This window comes from Oenanthe melanoleuca, chromosome 22 (genome assembly GCF_029582105.1).
Source record: "Oenanthe melanoleuca isolate GR-GAL-2019-014 chromosome 22, OMel1.0, whole genome shotgun sequence".
NCBI lineage: Eukaryota > Metazoa > Chordata > Aves > Passeriformes > Muscicapidae > Oenanthe > Oenanthe melanoleuca.
Window position 1 is genome coordinate 2,033,676 of NC_079355.1, and position 11,763 is coordinate 2,045,438.

The following is an 11,763-nucleotide window of genomic DNA, read 5'->3' on the forward strand; positions in this document are numbered from 1 at the left end:
CAGGGAATGTTCCCTGTGAGAATGGAATTCCAGAGCAGCTGTGGCTGCCCCTAGATCCCTGGAAGTGCCCAAAATCAGTTTGCAGCACCCTGGGACAGTGGGAGGGTGGCAGGGGTGGCACTGGAAGGAATTTAAAATCCCTTCCAACCCAAACCATTCCATGGCCCTAAGCAATGTCAGATAGGCAATGTAGGAAATTTCCACAATTAAAGCAAATTTTCAAAGCATTGAGCAGCTTTGATGTCTTTTACCAGCATTTAATAATTGATTAACATGGGACATTAACACCTTAAGTATATGTGGCCATATCCCATATTTTAACTGAATTCAAAACATGAAATGAGACAAAACCAGTCCTGAGTAAAAGAACAGGGTGATCACCTTACCTGAAAATACACAATGCTATAAAAGCCAAATGGAAACTCACTAGAATTCTCATAAAACACAGTGCAATTTTGAATACTGCATAAAAGCATTTACAGGTGCCTCTTTCTGTAAAAATATCCCCTATTTACAGAGACTCTTAAAGTGAACTCTGTGCTGGAGGTTTTTTAGGGAAAATTGAGATAATAAAATACAGTGGGAAAGGTAAATTGTTTACTTTGAAGGCATTTGTTGAAACTACCAGCTTCAGGACAAATGGATGTTGCAGGTGTGCAAAGCATGGGTTGTGCAATAGAATAAATTAAATAAATAAACAATTAATTCTGTTTAATTTGCTAGTCTGGGATTTTTCTTCTGATAAAATCAGTGTGGTAGTGGTGGGCACTGCTGGGAGAAGGATGCATGGAGTCAGGAGCAGCACTTGGAATGGGGTCTCAGTCAGGAATCCCACACTGTGTGGGGCTCCCTGCTCAGGGGACAGACCTGGCAGTGGCCTCCAGCCTCTCCTGGAGGTCAGGACACTGCCACAAGGACACAATGGACACAAGGACACAGTGGACACAAGGACAAAATGGACACAAGGACAAAATGGACACAAGGACACAGTGGACACAAGGACAAAATGGACACAAGGACAGCTCTTGCTCTCTGCAGCAGCACTTTGTTCTCAGCCTTTGCCAGACCCTCCCAGAGGGGCTTTGTTTTCCCAGTGGGGATGCAAAGAGAAGCCTTGTGCTGAGTCAGGCTTTCTCCAACCCCAGAGATGCTGTGTTCTGAGGCTCCTTGCTGTTGGAAAAGGAGGTGGATCATCTCAGCCCTGGAGATGGATCAGTGGTGGAACCTTGGCCATGGCGCCCAGCAGAACTGGAGGATTTTTGAAGATTTCCTCTCTAACTCTGCACTCCCAGGAGGAAGCACAGAATGGCAGCTGCTGTTCCAGCCATGTCCCTGCTTTGCCTCCTCAGGTGCTGCTCACTCCACCCAGGGCCAGGGGCCCCTGGAGACCTTTTCTCTCTTCTTCAGCACGGGCGGGGCGCCCTGCAGGGACAGGGGGGGCAGCAGGCGGGAGGACTCGAACCTGTACCCTGCCAAAATGCTCCTCTGGGGCTCTTTGAGCACGGACCAGAAGGCCTCAGGCCTGGCTCTCAGGCCCTGTGCTGCCTCAGCCCCTCGCTGCTGCACGATGAACACCTTGTGCTCCGGGGCTTTCCTGCCCTGGCCACCCCACAGCACTGCTGTGCCCTCAGCAGGCACTGCCCTTTCTCCTCCTCTGCCACAAAGAAGTCTCTTTTCTCTTTCTCTCTCAAGGAGATATTTCACTTCTTCTCTTTTGAGACAAAACTTTGCTCCTTCTCTTCCAAGGGGAACTTTCTTTTGTCCTTTTCTTCTGGGAGAAACTTTATTTTCTCCTGTTTTGGGGCGAGCTTTCTTTTCTCCTTCACTTCCAGCAGCATCTTTTGCTTCTTTTTCTCTTACTCGTAGAACTTTTTTTTCTCCTTCTCTTCTAGAAGAATCTGTGTTTTGTTCTTCTCTTCTGTGAGAATCTTTGCTTTTTCCTTCTCTTCCAAGACGAGCTTTTTCTCCTTTTCTTCCAAGAGATTCCCTTCTTTCTCCTCCTTTTCCAAGTTGAACTTTCTTTTCTACATCTCTCCCAAGAGGAGCTTTTTCTCCTTCTCTTCCAAGTGATTCCCTTCTTTCTCCTTTTCCAAGTTTAACTTTGTTTTCTCCATCTCTCCCAAGATGAGATTTTTCTCCTACGAGAGATTCCCTTCTTTCTTTTCCAAGTTGAACTTTCTTTTCTCCATCTGTCCCAAGACGAGCTTTTTCTCCTTTTCTTCCAAGAGATTCCCTTCTTTCTCCTCCTTTTCCAAGTTTAACTTTGTTTTCTCCATCTCTCCCAAGAGGAGTTTTTTCTCCTCCTCTTCCAAGAGATTCCCTTCTTTCTCCTCCTTTTCCAACTTGAACTTTTTCTCTGTCTCTCCCAAGACGAGCTTTTTCTCCTTCAAGAGATTCCCTTCTTTCTTTTCCAAGTTGAACTTTCTTTTCTCTGTCTCTCCCAAGAGGAGTTTTTTCTCCTTCTCCTCCAGTAGATTCCCTTCTTTCTCCATCTTTTCCAAGTGGAACTTTCTTTTTTCCATCTCTCCCAAGATGAGCTTTTTCTCCTCCAAGAGATTCCCTTCTTTCTCCTTCTTTTCCAAGTGGAACTTTCTTTTCTCCATCTCGAGAGAGAGAATCTTTTCTTTCTCCTCTTCCTCCTCTGCCCCTCTCTGTTGCTGCTGCCTCTTGGTCACTCTGCTTCAGCTCTTGGCCCTTGGGCACAGGTTTGCCCTTGGCTGGGTCAGTCACTGGCTCCTTTTTTCCAGCAGCAGCCCCTGGCATCACTGACAGCTTCCTGGAAGGACAGAACAGGAGGGGTCTGGGTGGGGCTGGGAGGGGTCTGGGGCCACGTTCTGCCCACAGGAATCCCACAGGAATTCTACTTTCCCCTCAGCTGAGGGCTGTGCCCAGCTCAGGAAAGGAAGCCCCTGGCTGGAACCCTTGTCTGTCCCCATGCACAGCTCCAGCTGTCATGAGGGGCTCTTCTGGAGGGATGGAGAGGAACCAGCCCTGTGACATGGGGGGTCCCAGCAGCCCCAGTCTGTCTGGTGGATGTACTGGGGAGCAGCTCTGGATGAGGAAAAGTCCCCGTGCCCTGAGCTCCAGGCTCACCTGACCCCAGAGCTCTGCCTCATCTCCATCACCTCCTCATCCCCAGGCTGCTCTCCTGCCTTGGCAGTGGAGCCCTGGCGAGCAGGCACGGGCAGGCCAGGATGTGTCCCTGGAATCAGGAAGGACAGAGCTGGTGAGAACAGCACAGCTGTGATGCTGCTGGCCACAAGTGACACGTGGTGATGCTCAGGCCTCTTCCCAACACATCCAAGAGGGAATTCCCACTCCCCTCCCATGGCACCCTCCCATCCATAGTGCCAGGTTTGGGACAGAGTCTCTTCTGGAAGCAGAGGTAATTTCCAGGAGCAAGTAGGGGCCCTCAGATCTCCAACCTCCTGCTGAACCAGGGATGAGCATCTTTGGCACCTCCCAGCCCAGGGCTCAGCTCTTGTGGGTCCAACCTTAGGAGAAAAAGCTGGCACCAAGCTTTGGTACAATCAGATGCTTGTGACAATCTCCCATCAGATCACAGCCACCAGTTGCCTGTGCTATGGAAACGAGCAGGGAGCTGCTTTACCTTCCATGCTTCGCCTGATGGGTGGCAAACCTGTAATGTCCCTCTTGTCCTCCCCAGGAACAAATCCAAAGTCCTTGAGCTGATCCCTGGACAGTAATGTGTGCAGAAGCGTCTGTTCAAAGCTGGAGACAAAGAGACAACGTGGTCCTGACCCACATCCCCACCAGCCCTGGCCCCTTGCCACCATCACCTGCTCACAGGTGAGTTGGGCAGTCAGGTAAAGGCCATTGTTCTCCCAAGTGAACTGTCCCCAACCCCAAGGACTGTCCTGGGAAATAGGGTCACCCAGGGAGGGATTCCTGGCCATGATGGGGAAGCAAGGGTTGCCTAAAACACTCCCTCTGTCCCCTCAGGTCTGCCCACAGGGATGATGAGCAGGCAGACAAAAACAAGAGTCAGTGCTCTGCAGGACTGTTGTGGTCATGAGGAGAAACTGCTCGCAGACCTCTCCAGAGACCTGCCAGGGTGTTTGACTCACTTGGGGAAGACGATGACACGGCCAGAGAAGCTCAGGGAGGTGATGGGCACGTCCCGGGACACCACCATGTCCAGCTGCTGGAGAGCCTGCAGCACAGAGATGTGAAGGTGTCAGCACATCCTCAGTGTGGCTGAGGAACTCAGGAGAGGAGGAGTTCAGGAAGGCAGAGCAGCTGGAACCACACTCCTGCCTGGCCAGAGCCCCTGGCCCCGTCCCAATGTCCATATGCCAGCAATGCTGGTTGTGTTGGGTTGATGTGGCCAGAAATGTGAATTCTGTCCCCATCTGCTGCAGCCGGGTGGGGCAGTGACCCTGATCTCCTGGCACATATTATCTGCTAATGGGCCATCTTTAAAACAGCTGGGGCAGTGTTCTTTATCTTCCCACAGCCCATCCTCCCTCCAGGAGATATCTCCTGTTAATGGCCAGTGAGTCCCAGTGCATGACTGATAAAATTCCATCATCCCACTGGGAGATGCTCCACCCAGGGGGAGGAGCCAAACATTTCCCACCCAGATAAAAACTGAGATTTGGAACAGCAGAGCAGCCTTTTCCACTGGATTCCAGAGGAAAACCAGAGCCTTCCACATCATCCCTGGAGCTTCAGAGGAAACTGCACCTTCTCCAGGAGCACTGCTCCAGCTGAACCACATCTGCCACTGCAGGAGGATGCAGCCACCATTGAATGGGACTGTGCCAACACCCTGACTGACTGACGGGTGTCAGCTTGGATTCTGACTCTGGCAGGGTTTGGGATTGTTCTTTGTAATACTGCATTTCTATTTTAATTTTCCTAGTACAGAACTGTTGTTCCTTTTCCCATATCTTTGCCTGAGAGCCCCTTAATTTCAAAATTAATTATAATAATTTGGAGGGAGGGGGTTTACATTCTCCATTTCAAAGAGAAGCTTCTGCCTTTATTGGCAGACACCTGTCCTCCAAACCAGGACACTGAGGAACTGCTGTGGGTGTGCCCAAGCAGGGGGGAAACAAAAGGCTGACCTTGAGCGTAGCCTTGTCCTTGATGCTCTTCCCAATCACTTTCTTCAGGAAGTCCAGGTAGAATCTCGTTTGCACCGTGCTGCCTTCGATGAGGAGCACACCCACGTCCTTCAGGACAAAGGCAACGCTCACGCCCTTCTCCAGGCAGTGGTGCAGCAGGGATGTGGTGCCAAGGATGCAGGACTCCACTTTCCCCCGGGACACAGAGGCCTCCATGGCCACCTTGGCATATTTCAGAGGCTCCAGCTCCTTATCCCCTGCAAAACCACAGGAGGGGATGGGTGCACTTCCCCAGGGCTTGGCCAAAGCTGTTTCCCAGGAGATGCTTTCAGAAATGTGGTGATGCCCTACTCCAGCCTGGGCCTGCAGGGTTAAATCCTCTGTCTTACCAGCCAGGTCATCCTTATTTTCCAGGTTCTGGACATCTCCAAGGTTCCTGGCCAGGTGGAACACTGGCCTCTGCAGGCTCACAGTCTTGTTCCCCACCAGAGTCTCTGTGTGGGCCACATCAAAGGACCCAAGGGTGGGAATTCGGATGCCCTGGAGCAGAAGGGAAAGGCCCAAAGAGTGAGAATTGGACAGAGGAAAGAGCTGAGGGTGGTTCCATCAAGGGATGGTGTCTTTGACCAACTCCCACTGCAAACTCCCTCTGTTCAGAGGTCAGGACAGTGGGGAGGAGATCCTGGGGCTCTCTTTTCCCTTCTCCCAGCACAAAAGCCATGCTGGAGTCAGGCAGACAGAGGCAGCTCAAAGGCAGCCCTGTCTCCAGTGACCCTGTGGTACAATCACCTCCCAGAGGTGACACCACCCTTGCACAAACTCTTTTTGTCCCTCAGCTGGGGATTTTGGGGTGAGTTTCCTGCATCCAAGACCATGGAAACTCCTCGTTGCTCTGGGTGGGCAAAGAAGAGCGTTGGTGCTATCCTAGGATATTGTCCCAGGGTTTTGTCCCAGGGTTTTGTCTCAGGGCTTTGTCCAAGGGTTTTGTCCCAGGGTGCTGTCCCAGAATTTTGTCCCAGGGTGTTGTCCCAGGGTGTTGTCCCAGGGTTTTGTCCCAGGGTCTTGTCCCAGTGTTTTATCCCAGGGTTTTGTCCCAGGGTGCTGTCCCAGGGTGCTGTCCCAGGCTCTTGTCCACCTTGTGCAGCATCAGCTGTTGTTGGATGTAGCCAGCCACTGCATCCCAGACAATTTTTCTCTCTGGAAAACAAGGAAATCCCAGTTTGTGCTGTGCTTCTGCTCCCTCAGCCTTCCAGCAGCCCTGGGCTGGGTGCCAGGTGGGTCAGTGCTGGTTTTTGTCCCCGCAGCCCTGGAGCAGCTCCAGCGATGCTCCTGCCTGTACCTGTAGGGGTGACGCTGTTCCTCATGAACATCATCCCACCCCAGAAATCCATCTGCTCTCTGCTCACAGCACTGTTGGCAGCCATGGCCCCACTGGTGGAGGCTCAGGCTCTCTCCAGAATGTAGAACCCACCTCCCTGCAGCCCCTCCCATCCCTCTGTGTGTGACATCACAGTCTCACCCGCATTCCAGATCAGGCTTTTCAAAAATGATCCTCAGGGCCTTTTAAATGAGGCTTTCAGCTTTAAAATCATAAACCTTGGAGCTTTTATGTGTGGGTTTGTAGCCCCAGAGAGTGGGTTTAGGCCTTAAATCAACTCTTTGGTCTCCCAAAGATAAACTTTGAGGATTTAAAAGTGATGTTCTTCTCCCCACTTTTGAGGCTTGCATATATAAATAAGTATTTGGGCTTGGAAAGTTCAGTGTTGAGTCTGAGAAATAATCAACAATAATCTTTTGGATCTTGAAACTGTGTTCTGGGCTCTACATTTTTCTTTTTTTTTCATTTTTTTTTTTAAATAAATTTCAATGGAGGGATTTCACCACCCAAGGATTTCTTTCTTCAGGATCCCGTTGTGAGGCACCAGCTCTTAAAGCAGAGCTCAGTGTTGTGCTGGAGGTTTGTAAGTCAGGGAAAACAGAGACAATAAAATACAGTGAAAAAGATAAATGGCTTGACTTTGGAGACATTTAACAAATCACTCAGTGCTCAAACCCCAGTGTGCAAAGGGGCTGAAGGATGAGGAATCTGAATGCTGTGGACTCCTCTGAAGCAACTGGAACACAAAAATAGCAGATGACAGGATGAAATGGGCTTATAAAGTGAGCAATGTTGTGATTTGGAGTGACCTCCAGCCTCCCTAATCTTTAGTAGCAAAACCTTTCTGACATCAGGGAAAGAATGATGGATCTTTTATGGCATTCACCTGCCTCTGGACAGACATCAAAGGCTACCTGGGAGAGTTTATCTAACTCCAGTCTTCAGTGATCAGAGGGGATTGAGGACGGAATTTGATGCAGCCAGGGTGTTACATTTTGGGAAGATAAACTTGACATCAAACCCAGTGATTTAAAGTGGTTAGAGAGAATGAGGGCAACCTTAGAGCAATCTGAGAGGGACACAAAAGCAAAGGTTTGTTCCAGGGTCAGAGCACACAGAGGAGTCTGGGGGAGATGGATAAAAATCCCCATGGCTGAGGTGACAGCTGAGGACTCTGCTGCACCTCCTGCAGACACACTGTCCTTGCATGGTGCAGCAGGATGGAACCTCAGTCCTGTTTGTAAACTGTCATTTATCAAAACTTCTTATTACATAAAAATTCCCAGATGTGCATCTCGATCAGTGAAGGCTCCCAGTTAAAACCGTGAAGTTTTGTCTGTGCAGGCTCTGCCCTGTTTGCCTCATTAACCTTCTCATGTCCTCCTCAATTCCTTCTCACATCCACCTTCAATTCCCCAGATATCATGCACAAATCTGATGCTTTTCCAATAATGGCTGGTTCAACCACAATACACCTCAACTCCAAAAGAAACTGTGACTCCCTCTGACCACACATCAGGCCAAGGGGATTCAAAAATGCCAGAAAAAAACAAGTGTGCTGGTTTGATTTGGGTTTTTATAACAAAAATAAACAGTCAAAATTCTTCGTCTCTAATGTTATTATAGATAGGGGACAGAACACAACCTACACTCAACCTGTGGTTATTTCCATAGCTGAATATTTGCAACTCCAATATTTCCTGGGCATGGACTTGTCAGAATACTGAATTTTGGGGTGTAATATTGAATTTGGAACAGAAATTCCCTGAAGCTACAAAGCCACAGGGGAAAACCCTCACATTCTCCAACTTGGGCACCAGAGAGCAGGAAAGGAAAACAAACAGAAAGCAGGAGGAGGAATTAATGATGCATTTAATGAAGAGAAATCAAAACTCATTTGTTGTTTTGGGAGGAGAAGGCAGCTCTGAGCACCATGGCAATAGAAGCTGAACAACATCAAATTGATGTCTTGCCTGTCAGAGCGAGAGCAATAAATTATTATTTTCCATGATTTAATTTTCTCTTTTAAAGCAAATACTTCATTCTGCTCAGCTTTAAAGGGAGAACCACATCATTTAAAACGATTTAAAAATATAGCCTAATGAGCTATAACACAGATATTTATAGAATGCAACATGGGGCTGTGATTCAGCTTCTTTTAAATAGCAAGAAGCAACATTTGTTACTAGGAGGTGTTTTCCCGAGCAATTAGGCACAGGAGCCTAATTAAAATTAAATCAGTGTTCAAATAAGCAGAAGAGAATAATATCTGTAATCTGCAGACACACAGGAACAGCTGGAATGTTGCTTTGTTTTGCACCTTCCTTGAAGAATGATGGAAATTTCAGGAGCACATCCCAGAGACTCCATTTCCAAGGTCACCTTTGGAAAGTCTAAATGCATAAAATGGATTGGCTGAATGTTAATTGCTGTTACAGGAGGAATTTTTTAGATTTAATAATTCTGGGTGATGATCTCATTGTGATGAGCGCGAAACTAAAATTGTTAATTAATTAATTTAATTAATTAAAGCTACAAAGTGTATATTTTTCAACATGACACTGACATTTATGATATTTTTGGCAGGTTAACTGTGAGCCAATTAACAAAAAGTTAATTACTAGAAGTGTTGTGTTTCCTCTCAATGCAATTCATTTGCATTCAGAAAAACCCTGACAAACAATTCAAAAAAAGATTTTTTTTTTTTTTGTCTTAAACAGAACAAAATACACTGAGAATTTTGTGTGCAATCAGGGTGTCTTTGTGAAAATGACAAAAACCACGAGGCAATGGTTTATACTGGGAAAAGGGAGGGATATCCCAGTTATGGATCTCTGGGAGTAAGTGCTGTGCAGTTTAATAGAGGGTGTAGAGAGTGAGTAAGGCAGTTACATTTATATTTCTATAATAAATATTTATATCATTAATTTATATAATATATATATATTTTATAGTTTTTATAGTATATAATTTATATAATAAATATTTATATAATAAATTTATAAAATGCATCTATATAATATTTTATGTATAATTGATATAATTTTATAATTTTATACTATATAATTTATATAATTAACATTTACATAACATAATTTGTAATCTCCCCAGTTCTTTAGTGGTGGGGGATTAAACTGCTCAGGGAGAAGTTTGGGAAAAGCTGCAAAGCAGGGAGAGCCAGGAGAGGGAGCCAGGTACCACCAAGTGCTGCCATCCTTTCAAACTTCATATTTCCTCTGGTAAAGGTGCCTCATTTTCCACCAGAAAAGGGGAAAACAGCCAGAAAAGCCAGGTCTGAGTGCAATAATAAATTTGTTTTACACCCACAGAGCTCTGTGGGAGATGCTTCCCTTCCTGTGGGAATTAATACAAAAGTTTTGGTTTATCTACTCTACTTTGGGTTTAGGTGTGTGTGGGATCAAAAGGCACAAAATGCTTCATTTTCAGTTTGGCACCAAATTTCCTTTGGTCACTTTTAGATTCTCAGTTATCCCTGGGCCAGCTGAATGTTTGCCTCACCAGGATTTCATTTTAGACTTGGGTTTGAGGATTTTTTATTTCTTTTTTAAAGGTTTCAATAGAAAATCATTCTTACCTCCAAAATATCAGCAATTTCCATGGTGTTCTTCCTGACCCAGACATCTGCAGTTCAAATAAGAATCCAATTGATCCTTAAGCTTAATCCCTTTAATTTAATCTGATTGTCTGCAACTTGTATTTTATGTGCTTTAGGGAAAAAGGTTTTTTTTAAAAATCTAATTCTTACCATTTGTGAGGTAATATGAGCAAGGAATTCTCGAAGCACTTCAAAGTTCTCCTGAATTTTGATGTTATTAAAATAAAAAACACCAGATGTCTGTTTTGTTGCTGTCACTGTTGCAGCAACAGCATCCCCAGGCTTTGATTTGTCCCCATCCAGCTCTCAGGAGAGTAATTGCTGGTGCTTTCAGAATAATTAATGGTATTTTCAAATCAAATCAGATGAGAAGCTCCTCAGTTTTGCTTCAGACTTGTAACAACCAGAGTTTATCCAGTTAAAAACAGGAATAGAAAGTCCTGGAATGATGACTGAGCAGATTTCTTCTCCACTAATGTTTCATAGTGGGCATCTCTGCAGCTTGAGCAGGAGAAATTAGTTTTCAACACAAGAATCTTTAAATTTCGCAGTTAGATCTGTCTAGAAACCATCTTGTGAGCTGGGTTGGAGAGAGGAAATTTGGATCAGCAGTGTCTGAGGAGAAACCCAAGCTCTGAGCTGGGCAGGCAGGAAAGGTTTCCCATCCTCAGCTGCACAGATCCATGAACACAAAACCAGAACCAGCCCAGTTCACAGACTCTCAAACCCTACCTAAAATACCCACTGACAAAAATCCACAGATTTTTATACAAGTCATGTTTTTTAAAGCAACTCACCAGGGCCTGACGAATTTCACAGAAATGAGATTAGTTTTCATTTGTTTTCTGTCCCAGTTACATAGTTCGTTTCTTGTAACTCTTCATCTGATGTGGCTGCAGTAAATTAGCTTTTCTCCTGTTAATTTAAAGCCAATTAAACCACATTATTCTTTCAGGGGAAGCCTTTATGCATAGGGAGATCAGAATGTAATGGCTGATTCCACTCCTGGGAAGTCATTAAAGGAGCCCAGGGAATCTCCTTCCATGGGAGCAGGGATTTGGGATGGATTTATCCACTGTAAAATAAACAGGGAATATCCCTGCATTAAATATAGCTTAAATCCAAACCTTTTTCCCCTAATTATTTGATTACAAACCCTCCCACCCATTGGCACATTCAAGTCAAGGACTCATGGACAAGCCTGAACTTTGATTAATCCAGAAATCTCAGTTTAGCTCTGTGTTGTCCCAGATCTCAGACAATCTGATTTTACTTCCAACTGCCATAGAAATTTCAGTTTCTTCAGCAAAAATGTAAATTGTCAGATGTCAAGAGTTGAATTATTGAGGTAACTCAGTGGAACAAACTTTCTCTAACAGAAGACCATGAGATGTGAGATGTCTTAAAAATCAAGAACTCCCTTACACCTAAAATAAAGTTGTATCAGAGCAAAGTACAAGTGGCAAACCTGAGCCAAATTTGTCAAAGAAATTTTTAGTAGAAAAAAAAAAAAAATAAAAAAATAAAAGACAACAAAAATTGTTCAAAATATGGTATAAAAATGTCTTCTCTACATGGGAAACAAAAATAGGGGGAGAAAATATAAATTCCCATATTTTGGCCAGAGTGAACTGGTGAGAAGGGAGATGGGAAGAGGTGAACACAGCCCAGGGCTGCAT

General features: G+C 45.6%; 1 protein-coding gene across 1 annotated transcript; it reads right to left on the reverse strand.

The window, feature by feature from the left end:
- Positions 1 to 1,027: 1,027 nt before the first annotated feature.
- LOC130262000 (collagen alpha-1(XXIV) chain-like) lies at positions 1,028 to 6,567 on the reverse strand. The gene is made up of 8 exons (XM_056508738.1): positions 6,430 to 6,567; positions 6,226 to 6,287; positions 5,480 to 5,630; positions 5,091 to 5,347; positions 4,089 to 4,174; positions 3,611 to 3,732; positions 3,094 to 3,202; positions 1,028 to 2,776 (listed from the first exon to the last, which is right to left on the reverse strand). Exons 1-8 carry the CDS (start codon positions 6,512 to 6,514, stop codon positions 1,357 to 1,359), a joined length of 2,292 nt encoding a protein of 763 aa, XP_056364713.1. The 5' UTR covers positions 6,515 to 6,567; the 3' UTR covers positions 1,028 to 1,356.
- Positions 6,568 to 11,763: the final 5,196 nt, after the last annotated feature.